Below are 14,721 nucleotides of genomic sequence, written 5' to 3'. Positions count from 1 at the left end.
GCACTGGCCTAGCAGTTTCAATAAGTAGTCAAGGTAGGCAATATCGCATACATTTTTGAGTATTAGGACCATCGTTCACCATTAGATTAGGTATGCATGCACAAGGACGACTCAAAAGTTGCGATCAATAGCCAAGTTAGATGACTTCGAGTACAGTTGTGAGTATAACAAGCTGTCAGATGTGGCTATCACGCACAGCTGAGGCCTTATTTTTACCGGTCGGCATGTATATTGCACTGATGTTTACTGTAGCTAGCGAAGACAAGCGGCATCACGTATAGATAAGAGTATGAAAGACCGTCATTGACCATCGGATCATGTTACTGTGCATAGGTGCAGTCTCATTATCAACATTGCACATAAACGCGGGCCTAGGAGTTGCAACAGGTAGTCGACATGTGTGAAAACTAGTAGAGATACGAGTACAACGGGCCGTCGTTGCTCATTGGATTGGGATGCCAAGCATATGTGGAGAACCGTAATTAACGTCGCACAAAGACACGGATCCAGCAGCTGCAATAGGTAGTCGAGGTGAGTGAGAGCGGCTACCGTCATCGTGGTGGCCGCTTTATGGTTGGTGGTCACCAATAACAGAACGTCATAGTTATAATAGGAAAGACGCCCACAGCTATCTCGTAACACTGTATTATCTACAAGCTAGTTATGCATATCTGGGAAAGGGGTCATCCACAGATGGCCCTCGCGCTGCCACTGCAACTTTGTGCTGTAATCTAATTTTATTGCATTTAATGGAATATGAGATCCATGAGGAAAATGTGTTGTGAGCAGGTTCGCCGAACAAAAATATCCCATTTTTTAAATCTGAGGTGTCTAAAGTAAACAAAGGCTTACGACTGATCCCATAGGGTGGCGTTTGCATTAATTACTCTTAAGATTTCATTCTATTCTTCAGGAACACCGAGGAACGCCAAAATATGCTTCAGTGCGATTTCGTGTTTTACGTCGCGTAAACCGGCAAAAAATACAAATCGGCGATGGCCAGTGGCCTTGACATTTCGCTCACTTAAACAAACTGCTACGTGCAACATGTCACGGGAGGGTGCAAATTGATTAGACTAACTTCCCAGTGAAATGGCAACTTCGAAAAACCTATAGTTTCGGCGAACTCAATTTGGGTGTGTCAGTGGTGGCCAGGTAACTTGATCCAACTTAAGAACCACGCGCACGAAGCGGTTAATTCAACAGTCTGCGGCGCAGCGATTAGTAAACAGGACTGGCTGCCTCAGACAAGACTCGCATCTGATTGGCTGGATTGCAATCTGGACTATCCGGGCATATGAAACTCTGGAATAATTTCACGTACAACAAGCAATCCACATTCTACTTATACATACAAAAGCAGGTTTCTAGTTAGCACGCTAAAACCTGAATTAAAATAAAATTGAATTTGAATGATCCTAATTCATCCCGGAACTGGTTCGAAACGGCTTTAATCTATGTTCGGTAGGGAAATGAAGTAAACCGTATCACATAACTGTGAGATTGTTTACCGACCATTTACCGGTGTCAGGGCTATTGTTCCCTCGCCTCACTATGAATAATGTTCCGAATACTTCATTGCGGTGGTTATCGTCTATTATGGATGAGGAGCTTTTCCCATTTGTTCTGATCACTCCCCAATCGTACATTAAGTGGTTTCAGGTTTATAGTCACTCTGTCTATGGTTATTTTTGGTCGCTAGTGTCATACGTCAGCCGACGTGTAGGATACAGTGCCTACCAATTTGGTTAGTTTATCAGTACAGTTATCGTATAACCTTGCTTGGTGGACTGCAGTTTTTGAGGTTCATTTCTGCTTTGCACCCACAAAAGTTGTCATGAAGGCCTTCCCTCAGGGAAGCACTGTCTCCTGCTGCTGACATAGCATACGTACCATAGATGGAGTCGTTTGATTCTTCACTTCCGATTTGGGTCCCTTGCTTACTCCGGTCAAGGACGTGCGACGATGGAGGAACTGGGACTACTTCCCCCGCAAGCAAAAGTATTTTCGTTTTCATGCACGACTAACCTTCATCAGGAATTAGAAACCTCAGATGTTGCAGCTGTTAATTATAATCACATTGACCCTTTACAGTTGAGCGAAGATGATCTATACGTCAAATTGAAGGTACCTGGCTTTATGGGTGCTCGCCAAGTTTTGCTCTACAGAATTTAAAAAAGCAAATCGAATTTATACAGATACAGGAAGAATACATTAAAGATGAGCAAAAGAATTTGAAAAAAGAATATCGTCATGCACAGGAAGAGGTCAAGCGAATAAAAAGTGTCCCACTCGTTATCGGCCAGTTTCTCGAGGCCGTAGACCAAAATACGGGCATCCTGGGCTCAACCACGGGTATGCATTGGCTTTCCGTAATATGTGCATATTGTAGGGTCTAATTATTACGTGAGAATTCTTTCTACAATCGACCGTGAGTTACTGAAGCCCGGAGCAAGTGTGGCGCTCCATAAGCACAGCAATGCACTCGTGGATGTTTTGCCACCTGAAGCTGATAGCTGTATCGCTATGCTGCAGCCCGGTAAGTTTTCTTTCATTACCGCTAGTTTTTAGACGGCATTAGTTGCGATATCTATGACTTGTTTTGCAGATTAGCCGTAGGCATTCAATCCGAATTCTTCCTAGGCCAGAGCTGCTGTGGTCTTGTCAGTTACCTCAGTGTACCCGGATGTGTATGAGGACAGTCTAGGTTTTAGCTGCTTGGTCCTCGGAAAGACTGTTCACTCTGAGTATTCCCTCTGTGTGCTATTCACCCACAGATTTGTGAAACCGGGTGACGGCCAGTCTGTCGCATTCCTGTAAATCCACCACTAGAGCTGTCGTTTGAGGCGAATTATCTCGAAATCTGAGAGTCTGGCTCTATGAATTTTGGCTCGCACATTTAGGTGTCTAAGTTTTTTCAAATCTACTTGATCGGGGCCATTTTAAATACGGTGGTCGAAGATGGCCTGACCACATTTGCTGCCAATGTGTCCCGTAGATTCGCGAGCAGTGTAGACCTCCAAAATAAAGGGTCTTCTGGTCTCTCAACATGCGCTTCTTAAGCACAATGCTCAGTCATGTTGCAGGTCTTTCCGTCTTCGTTCTCAATTCTTTGAATTCAAGGGGTAATACTGGGAGTTATGGAACACTACGTATCTTGGAAATTGCGTTAGATGTGACAGACAAAGTCGATGCGCGAGTCTCAAAAGTCAGATTTGCCTTTGCCATTTTGTGTCACCTCAAAAAGGGTCTCAAAGGGCCCATGTGTTAGACTACAGTATGGGTGTGCTGCACAGCGGCGATACTTGTCCACTTCGGGTCGAGGGTCTCTGATCATCGATAGCTTAGAACTATGGCTGTAATTGACTGGAATCAGGTGACCAGGAGACAGCTTTTTGGTAAAGCAGACTACTCCACTCAGTGCATTCAACATTGGGAGCTAAGGTGGTTGGACCATGTTACGCATACCCAGGTACAACCTGCCGAAATGAGTTTTTTAACCTAATCCGGAGTGCTGGAAATCCAGAGGCAGGCGCATTTTGACATGACAAGGAAATGAAAGATGTCACGAAAAGTCCGGGTGCTGCTGGTCCTTTTCACCTTCTAGGACGGGGGCCACGTACTTGACTGGTGATACTGAACGACGCGACTACCGCGCGTGCTGCCAGTTTACATCCAGATTGTCTGGCAGTGTTAGAGGCCTAGGTACCTCGGACATTTGTGTCCCTATGTCCCACTCTACACATTTTCTTTCCATTCTAAGTCTTTATTCAAATAAATATGACATGTTTGTTTGGTAGTGAAGCATTAGTTTTCCCATCTGGTGTTGCTGTCAACATTGCTACTTCCCTGTGAGCCGAGATTCCACTTATATTGTCATTTTGTTGGCTGGAATATGTCACTATGAAGACGATAACGCCTTTGCTTGAGTGTGAGGTGGAATCGTCCGTCTTTTTGTGGTAGGTGTTTACATCCAGTTGTGATTAAACATAATTTCGAAGGGTGACGACCGTTCATGATATTTTGAAGTTGTCAACTAAGAGCTGTTATTGTACAGAACACCGTCCCCCGTGTGACGCCTTGTTGTCGCCATAAAGTAGTGGACAGACATGGTCCACCCTTACTGTGGAGCTTCGTTTGAGCGGCTCTGGTGAACATGCATCATCCTCAGCGCAGACGTAACATCAGTTTAGCTGCCAAAGATAGAGTTTACCATGCTGCGATGCGTTCCATATTGTTACATGGATCAGAAACTTGATCACTACGCGCTGGTGACGTTAAAAATCTCAGTATTCGACCATCGGTGTCCTCGGAGCGTCGTCCAAGTCTTGTGCGAGCATCAAATCAGCAATACTGAAGTACGCCAACTGATTTCCGGAAGAATTATTTCGCTCACACCATAGGTTGCGATGCCTTGGTCGGTGGTTAGACATTGCCGAGTCGCTTGCTCAATGGCGAGCATGTTTCCAAGCTGTCAGCTCTAATGCACAGCTTTCACTCCAGATCTACGATGGCATTCTATATATGACGTCCTATCCTTTGGCTACCGGCTATACGAAAGATGTTTTCTCAGCTAAACACTGGTGGTTAAAGGCTCGTTCTTTTGAATAGGTGAGGCACTCTCAAATGGTTAAGTGAATATATGATCAGGGTCGAGTCCTTGCTTCTTTCCGGCCATACGAAATGTACCACTTGCGAAGCTTTAGCTCCTTTGAAAGAGATTCCTAAACAAAATAGTCACCGTCCTTCAGAGTTGGTGTCTCAGTTAATATCCCGTGTATTTAAGTTGTTTATGATAAACTACTGGGGTGGCCTCGCAAGGCTTTTCCAATGTGTAGTTCATGATGCTTGTTTGTTTCGTTAACTATAGTAGAACACTGTGGTGTTCGGTATGGCGGCGTTCTGAAGGCAAATGCGGCAAGAAGAGAATTCAGAGAGACCATCATTCAGGTGAAAGATTCAATAAATGCTAACTTAGGTTCGACCATACTACCCCGTTTGCCAATGTGGTGGTCGCATTGAAACATTGTGTATCTAAGTGGAGAAACTTCAGAGTCTTGAACGTCCCTCCGTAGCCATGCTGTAAGATAAGGGCTGGATTGGCTTTGGAAATTCAGTTTCCGAATTCGGCTTTACTTAAACCGGCTTCTAACCTACCCATACGTCAGAATAAGCATCACACATGCTCCTTCGCCCATAATTTGATGATTTAGTCCCTTCCAGATGACCTGAAAATCCTTGATTATTGCGTTGGCTCCCCCATGGGACCTAAAATCTTTAAGGAGCATGACATCGGCCTGTTGCTTTTCTAGATCTTCGGGTAAGCGTTCTGGTAGAATAAATCACTGCCGGCTCCATCGAAACAAACGTTTCTTCAACACCTATCAGCCTAATCTTGAATGACTTAGGTGGTTCCAGCCTTTTGTGCTATTTACCGGTCCCGCTCAAGTGACTGACCCCTAGCTCCCGGGGACAAAGGAATTTTTCGAACTGCTTTCGAAGAACATATATCCTCATCACACCACTCACCGGGCTTTGCCTCACTAGAGTTTGGGATATGAAGCAACACCATACACTGCCCTGCACGGCAGCGAAGCATTGGTGTTGAACACTGATTTCATGTTGTCGATGATGATGATAATAATACACTACCCACCTGGTAGGTAGTGCCTCCCTGTGTTTCCAACCGGCTTGGTGGTACGTGGGGGATCATCCAGAGCTGCAATGTGCCTCTCGACCGCTCCTGTCTGGGCTTTGGTAACCTGGCGCTGTCTCAGCTCTCGTCCCTCTTTCGGGCGGCATGACAACTAAGCACCGAAAGGGTGTTGTAGCTAAGCGATGATTTCTTACTAGGGACTGTGACCCAAGTGTTCACAGTGCCCGCAACTTCAGTCTTTTCCATAGCAGTAGCTTGTAATCGTTTTCTCGCACCGTTTCTTTCACTTGGTTACCTGATGCCACGGCCTTGCATCTTCATTGTGGTAATGGACTTTCGCTTATATTCGAGTGTGAGGGCGGAATGGAATCTTTTGTTTGGACCGAATGTTCCACATGTTTTCCACTTTTTTATGTGATCCAAGTGATAACGCAATACAGCAGATCAGTATAGCCGTCGTTGTTGCCGTCACCCAGGTCTTGAAATCCTAGTGGTTTGATCACATAGTTGAACTTAAATCATAACCGCTTAACACGGCGGGTTGTTGTGAAGACGCGTTCCCACATAGCGACAACGGGAACCATTGATTATAGGAACTCGAGAACTGCTGACTTGCCATGCATCAATTCATCTGGCTGTCCATTCATAATGCCCTGAATCGTTATTTCGGCTGTGAACTGACCAAAAGGACAGTCCTATTTACGTATCTCAAGTTAATTTCCTGCTTAAGCGTAGATAACTCTTAAAGGATCTATCATTATAATGGGTTGATGTATCAGTTGTGCTTAACACTTCAATTCCAAAAAATCGAAGTCTGTGATATCGGGTATTTCTGTTATGGTACCTCCTTCGATGGGATAAATCAGCCATTTTGAGGACCCAACGGTGTTTCCTCTTCGGCCTCTGGAGGATAGCTGAATTAAAGAAATTCCTTTGCCTTGCTGGAGATGTTCCCTCAAGAGTAGAGTACTCTAAATAAACCCGTACCATATTAAGCTGTCGATTCTACCCATTGACCACAGTAGCTGTTTTCCATACTGCACCCAAATCTTATTTCGTATATCCAAACCAAAGTATCCCTTTCCTTGCATCCTTATAAAGCATGCATTATGTCTGATGCAAAAATACCTCATCCTTGTCCGCTCCTCAAATCATGCTTTCTTTGCGTCGGAGTGTCTTCAATGTAGTCTCGTGCCATTCTGGATTGTTTTCGTTTCTATCTACTTAGGCCACCTAGCCACAGCTATTTCTTCTCAAATCTAACTTGACTTTTCCTGCTCCATATTTCTAACTTATCGCTCCGTAAATCATTGACTGTTGTCGTCGTCAGAACTTCCTATCCTGATGTTCAATTTGTCGCCTCTCGTTTTCAGATGAGAAGCCTGATGTCAGCTATGCGGATATTGGGGGAATGGACACTCAAAAGCAAGAGATGCGTGAGGCCGTCGAATTACCACTCACTCACTTCGAACTGTACAAGCAGATTGGTATCGACCCACCTCGAGGGGTTCTCATGTTTGGCCCTCCTGGTTGTGGAAAAACGATGCTCGCGAAGGCTGTTGCTCATCATACCACAGCTGCGTTCATTCGTGTAGTTGGATCGGAATTCGTACAAAAATATCTCGGTGAAGGACCCCGTATGGTCCGCGATGTGTTCCGGTTGGCAAAAGAAAATGCACCTGCTATCATTTTCATTGACGAAATCGATGCAATTGCCACCAAAAGATTTGACGCCCAAACCGGAGGTGGGTATTACTTGTCTAGTTTTTTTTTACATGTACTTGCTAAAATCAATACCCGTTACTTTTCTCTTTCCTCTGTGTTATATCTGTGGTTAGTTGTCTCCACTTCCCAGTCAGTTGTCTCAGCTTCCTAACATTCTTGTCTATGTCCTCAAGACTACTCTGTCAGGAATATCAGCTTTCTTGTGACGGCCACCCCTTCTGCTGCTGTTAGATCCAGTTACTCTTTTTGCTTCACACTCGACTTCCCCTACATCCGACTTTCGCAGCTTTTAACATCGGGTCGATACCACAATAGTTTGTGTTCGGGGACAGCACTACATAGGTATTCTGTATCAATTCATCTAATAAACTTGTTTGCCTACTCGTGTTACACTTCGGACTATCGTGCTAGTCATATACAGCATAAGCGGAACACTTTTCTCCTGTCGACTGTTAGGGTCTTTCCAATTGTTTATCCTTGTAATACTGATCTTGTGAGTCAAACTGTCTGACGGAGATACAATTGCATTACCCAGTCACATTAACCCAGCCGCAAGGCACTCAACCTGATTTTGACTCTGTGCCTTGATTGTTTGAATTCCAACCTAATTTCGGTCATCCCTAATCTCGCCGATGTTGGATTTACCCTCCCTATCTTTCTCATGATGTTGAAGTCTCCTTATGAAATTAAAGTTAACTGAACTGGGCTACCCTCTCACAATCCAAACTTCTCATTTAGATGTCCATTTTATGGTAGATTCTTTTCGAAAATGCCTCTTGTACCCAGAGGCGGACAAAGTGTACGGTGCCTTGAACAACTTCCCCACTGGGCTTAACCCTCGAAGCATCATTTTATCCACACTACTGACATGTCTTTAGTAGTGAAACAGTCTGAAATGTCCTGAATCCGCCTATGTGCGATTGCGTTGTTCCCACTGTCCGGACGACAGCGTGGATGACGCCAAGTAGATGGATGATATGTCATTCTCAATTCTCTCACCGGCTCTATCCTGTCATAAGATCGCTTTTTTCCTTGCTTTCTGTTCACACAATCGCTTTTCTGCACTGGATGCCACTACTGTCTGCATTCAGTAGAGGACTCCATTTTGCTACAAAATTTCAATGAGTTGCCCTGTTTTAGATCCGGTCCTTCAACTGTCCTTACTAAGCAGTATTGTACGCCGATTTTCCTGCGTCCAGTAAAATATCCATATAGAAGAATGTCACTTGCAGACCATATAGTGTGCCACGTCTCCCAGTTGTGGTGTCATCTCTAACTGTCAAGAATTGGGTTTAGATTGGGTTGCTGCACGGCAATTTTTGAATAAAGTAGCCTGACGTTTGTTGCGGGCTTTTGTGACGAAGGAGCACCATTTGTTCGGTGATTAAATAATTCTTCGTCAGCACGTGTAGTTTAACTGGTTACTCATCCTGGCATAATTGGTCGCTGTCTTCTCAGAAGTCACTAGTATTTGTTCTTTTTCATTCTCAAGAGAGTTCATTAGGGTGATATGCATTCACAGAATCTAAAGGAGGATTGTGGTCACGAACATTATAGTAGTCCGTTCTAAGGCACGTTTTGCAACCTTCATAATCACGTGTGCAAGGGGTACTGCATCTTGGCACTTAGAATGCTTGTCACTTCTCCTGTAGGTGTACACTGAACCACCAATATGAGATTCGTAGTCTTTCCTTCTCTTTTGAAAGCCGATTCTCATACTAGGGAATGATTCCCTCCAAAGGCTACCTCTAATGTTTAATTTTACATAGAGGGGCCACTCTCACTACTTAAATCGACTTGTAACCATACTATGTAAGGTCCGGGCGGCTAAGGGAACGATGGGAGCTATCAAACTGCGCGTAGTTCGTATTCAGTAGGCGGTAAGAACAGACAGATGAGGGCAGTTATTGCCCGATTAGCAACTGGTTCTGTGAATGAATGGGCTAATAAACATCGTGAATTACGTGGAGCGTACTGTCAACAATAGCGCAAACGGCAGGAGCAGAAGAAAGACAATGAGGCAGCAGGGCTTTCTGGAAACAGTAAAAGCAATTACCAAAGGATATCCATATATACGGATACAATGTAACCAGGCGCAGAAGACAGTCAGTACGTTCGGGGGGTGATCCCGGATCAAAAGGAAATGGGAACCAACTGTCAAATGGGTCGGGTAAATTCGGCTCAAAGTAAATATACCTGCAGCCTCCAGCTGACAGTGCAACGAAGTGGCACGTGCTACGTGTCAACTCGAAATGCGCACTTAGTCCCGTTTAAAACAAAATCCCAGCAAGCACTATCGAGTAAGATGTCATCCTCGGGGCCCGATTCCGAGCCCCGGGCGACCTGCTTTTCTGTCAGAACAAACACTCAGGAGTATGTAGAGTTGACACGAAATGGTAAGCGAAGAGGGACGGCCGACAAAGCGTCGACATTACTAATTAGAGGGCAAGCAAACCTCAAGCGGGAAAAAGAAACCGAGGAACGAGCAACAATGAAGCAAAACAGCGTCATTTTAAACAGGTGTAAATTACCTACATATTAGTAGTCAAACAATTGGCGAAAATAACCGTTGATTCAAATAAATAATCAACACCGTAGCTACTGTCACTTCACTGATGACTCCCATTTACGCCCTCCACGTTCAAATGAGGACGCAGAGTCGGATTTATATCAGATTTCGAAAAATCGGATGAAAACGGTATCAGTAGTATGTTTTTCTAGACCAACGGCAGAAATACTGACTGTGAACAGTACCGCTCGCACTAGAGTTTTAGTTCATAGGAGGATGGGAGCGCCATTCAAGAGAATCTTGTTCATGAACCTCAGTGCAACTGCCAGGTTAGGCGAACAAACCAATAGACTCTCGAAACTGGCTGCTTTTTTGTAAAAGACTTCACTTTTCAACAGACAACGAGTAAGTCACACTTTAGGTCCCTATAATGATTTCCGGTCGACTGGTATTCTTCTGTATCAAAGGTGCATTGCTTGTTGGTTTGTTCACCCGCATTGTCCGTGCAGCGTAACAATGTCGTTGCCATGTGCTGTATGCCTCGTTATCAGTCTGATCAGTTAATTCTCGTCTGTGCTCATTTCTATTTTCCCCCACTCCGTATAGCGGATCGGGAAGTTCAACGAATTCTGTTGGAGTTGCTCAATCAAATGGATGGGTTTGATCAGAATGTTAACGTAAAGGTCAGTACTACTTACTTTCCTAATATCCAACACCTTTTCCTGTCTGCGTATTATATGTTCAAGCATAAAAAAGCTTGGCAATAATATAGTTGACTCTACCGAAGAGATTGCTTATATCTGATCCATTCATGTGGTTCCTTCACATAAGGACTATCCTTGGAAAACGCATTAAGGAACCTTTATGTCGATCTGCATCGTAGATCGGTATTACATTAACAACAGCATAACTTATTTCTCGCCATACTCCTTGTAAACGCTACTCGATGTAGCACGTCCGTGCATCAAATCGACAAACTTATAGCTAATTGCTATGCTATCGAATGCCACATCGAAACTACGGCAAGTAGGCATAAGTTTATTGCCAGATCTTGTGTCACCAACTTGCAGCACGGGCTTACAACTACACAGGCGTGGCTGTAAGTAGGTTGGTTTAATCTTCTATGGTTGTCATAGAATGATAGCGATCCTTCTGATAACGTGGTGATGATAACAAGGTTCAGCGGTTCACTCTGCTTCATCCAGTGCGGCGTGGTGACTGCACAGTTAGACCACTTGCCGCCTACTATCACGGTAATTTATGTGTACTCTAGCCTTGTTATATCAAGAGAATTTTGTTAAATTTCATGCGATCGGTGATCTTACCTTGTAACCACATCTAAGGATGACGAATGAGGTGGCCCAAGTGTTAATAACTGACGATAGGTAGATGGAAACTCACAAAACCATGAAATCCCTCCACTGTGGTTGTTCCCATCAAATCCGTGTTATGACACTTATGTGGGACGATTCCACCTTCCAATTTACCAATTATGTTCCCTCGTTTCCGGTTGCATGTAATTCTTTCTGAAGTTAAACAGATAAACACAGGTTATGTTGTGATACAGTTAAACTCACAGAAGTGCGCTTGCTTGCAACACTGGAGACAACTTCTGCCCACTCTGGAGAAGCCTTCTCGGTTAGTTGCACTAGCGGTTACTGTAGAATGATTTCCCCACATCTGTTCTTGCTGCTTTAACCGACTTAGTCAAGGTGATCGAATGTTTTAGGTAACAGGGGACAGATGACCGATGCCAAGATCGTCAGGAAAGATCAAATAGCGACCTATAAAAACCCGCATTTCTCCCTTGAGTAGCGCTCCAGCATATTGCTTATTGTACGGTATTACCATTATGGAGGAAACCTCTTAAAACGAAAACAAGGATACCTTGTTCCCAAAAGTGAGCTTCTTAATCGCTAGAAATGCAACGGCTACATAAAACTGAACACTCGATCGATATCCTCAGACAACCAGATCGAACCGGTACTGGAATCACTCAATTTGGAGATCAAAACAACCTTTTCTCCCCGATTCTAGTACCATTCTGTTTGGGGATGATTTAGGATTGAACAAATCTACACCCACTCACTTGTTTCATTGACAGACAAAGCTGGATAATTTAACCATCTCCCCATCAGAATGTGACGTCATCTTTCAATAGGAGTTTTCTTCAATTTCCATCGACTACCAGTTGTTTGTGTTTCATACTAATCACCTGGATCCATGCACTCGCAACAGGTCATCATGGCAACCAATCGTGCAGACACTTTGGATCCAGCACTACTGCGTCCCGGACGGTTGGATCGTAAAATCGAGTTTCCATTACCAGACCGACGCCAAAAGCGTTTGATCTTCTCCACAATCACGGGGAAAATGAATTTAAGCGAAGATGTTGACCTGGAGGACTATGTGGCCCGACCGGACAAAATTTCCGGAGCGGATATCAATGCGATCTGTCAAGAGGTGGGTGATCTTTCCCGGTTGCTGAGCAGGTTCCCTTATTAGCAACTTTTGGTAGCTTGTTAGTAAACCCCAGTCCAAAGCGATGTCGATGTTCTCTGTTCAGGATGCGGTATTCTCTTGTTTCTCCGTTATAATGACATCCCATCGAGTTTCCGAAGCCGGTCTTCATTTCTCTTTGCTTGTACTCGTAGTGGCTAGATTTCCGTATCCATTTAGTATTCCACTGTTTTCTTCTGATGAAGGATAAGTCGAATCCGATTGTGTTCGGAATCGCTACCGCTCATAAACGGTTGTTAATATGGAGTTCAATCACGCTTTTACCCACTCTTCGTAACATTATTTGATCTCGTGAAGACCCAGTGGTCCAACACCAGTCCTAATTGTTAGACACAATCTCCAAAGTATTGTTTTAGATCTCCCCATGTCTACCAAATCCCTTATATTATTTGCGTTGATACCGGTGTGATATTGTTGCTGATTTCACGACATAGCTCATGTACCAAGCAATTTGGGTTCCCCATCTTGAGCCATGCAAACAGCCTTGTGGATCAATCAGAGTAGGTGACTCTATTTCAAGTTAGTTGCATTGCATTTTTAGCTGAGGAGAATGACACCGCTTGTGACCATCTCCATCCAAAACTTTCCATCTCCGTGCCCATTTAATTTTTGTGCCAAATACTCGTTATCCTATTGTCTGAAAAGTTTCGGAGTTCATACATTAATTCTTTATCAACGTGAGTGGTCTGGCATCATTGTTCGGTATGGTTGGCGTTCCTTTGCTTGAACTTCATAGTTGGGTGATTCGATTGTTCCTCCACTATCTACAACTCTCGAGGTACTCTCTTACACACGTAAAGTGACTGCACTTAAGGGAGAACACCCTGCATGAGCAGGCGCTTGACGGGAAGTTCATTTGCACGGAGACGCCATGAAGTTTCTTTTAAAGGAAGCTATTGACATTGTTGCTGAAAACTCTTGGGGTTCATCAAGTAAGCGCAGTCCCCGAGTTTCCGTCAACCTTATAGTCTATTTGAATCCAAAATGTACTTAATTCGCCAAATGCACACCGGTTTGGTTTTCACGGGAGACTCATCTGAATCTCTCGTTTATGATGTCCTTCGAATGAATGTGCTGCGCATAAGGTACCTGATATTTCGGTTGGTACGATCTTCGAGATATCTCAGCTCCTGTGCCTCGGTTTTTAGTAAACTAGTACGCAGTGTGAGGATTACAGCCTTATGGCATCTCGGTGTGTCTTAATTTCGGAGGTCCTTTGCTGAGCACCATAGATAAGGATTTACAAGCCTGCAGACCCATGAGTACGAACCTCGGGAAAACTGCAACGAATCTGAAGATGATAAGGTCTATAAAAACGTGGTTGACTGACCTGACGAGAATCACGGGATGCAGAGCAACCAGTGTCGTTCAAACTTACTCAGTGCGTTTTCGTGAAACAGTTCAAAGACATAAGGTTCCGAATGACCGTAGGGTGAAGGAGACAACCCGGTACCTTGGTGTGAGCGTTTAAGCTGCTGATGATCAAGAACGCCAAGTCCTCTAAGTTACTCTCTAAACCTGAACCGCTGTCTTTGTTTTCGCTGGTGTGAGTAAATCCTGTCTTCGGACCTATAGTAATTTTGAATTCTTGCCATTGGTGCTACTGAATGCCTGAGACGTCGTGGTGATCTCGATGTGAGTTGAACGTTTATGATGCTGTCCCATCGCTGAGTTTTTCGTTACTCTCGTTTATGCGTGGATCAACCGACAGTAACTCTTGCTCTTGGTTGAACCGTAGCTATAGATCGAAGGGTTTATTACAAGGTTGTATTGCTTGTGAATTTCCCAACATCTTTCATATGCCCATCCCATTGTTTTCACTAGGCCGGAATGCAAGCTGTGCGAGAAAACCGCTATGTGGTCCTCGCATCCGACTTCGAGAAGGGATACAAGAATGCTCTTAAAAAGGGAGACCAAGAGTTTGAATTTTACAAGTAACCTCCACCGTCCCCGTTCTTTACTCACTCGGTACCTCTTGTTGGTGCCTAGTGGCTTGCCATCTGTTTCTCCTTTCATTTCCTGTCGTGACCCCAACTGTTATAAACATCTGGTGATATGTTGACTCGATTGTAAATAGACAGCGCTGTGCCCACACGAGTATTTCTTCATCACTTGTAAGGAAACTACGAGGTGGAGGGATCCCATTTGTCCTAAGTGTACGACGGTAGTGCCAGGTAAATCACTTGCTCCGAACTCCCTCTAGTACAACTTATGAAATTCATGAAGAATCAGTTGAACAGCTCGCCGCATTTTGAAGTTATTCGCGCTCTTACTCCCAGTATGCAGCCCCTTCCGGAATCCAAAGGATCGC

At 44.3% G+C, this 14,721-nt stretch overlaps 1 protein-coding gene across 1 annotated transcript; it reads left to right on the top strand.

Moving 5' to 3' along the window:
- Window positions 1–1,944: 1,944 nt before the first annotated feature.
- T265_08813 (hypothetical protein) lies at window positions 1,945–14,503 on the top strand (the record flags this gene model as incomplete). The annotated part of the gene is made up of 7 exons (XM_009174720.1): window positions 1,945–2,127; window positions 2,199–2,355; window positions 2,393–2,539; window positions 7,030–7,401; window positions 10,497–10,573; window positions 12,129–12,353; window positions 14,235–14,503. 7 exons carry the CDS (start codon window positions 1,966–1,968, stop codon window positions 14,346–14,348), a joined length of 1,254 nt encoding a protein of 417 aa, XP_009172984.1.
- Window positions 14,504–14,721: the final 218 nt, after the last annotated feature.

The sequence above is a fragment of the Opisthorchis viverrini genome, assembly GCF_000715545.1.
Source record: "Opisthorchis viverrini unplaced genomic scaffold opera_v5_237, whole genome shotgun sequence".
Taxonomy (NCBI): domain Eukaryota; kingdom Metazoa; phylum Platyhelminthes; class Trematoda; order Opisthorchiida; family Opisthorchiidae; genus Opisthorchis; species Opisthorchis viverrini.
This window is presented reverse-complemented; position numbering and strand designations above follow the sequence as displayed.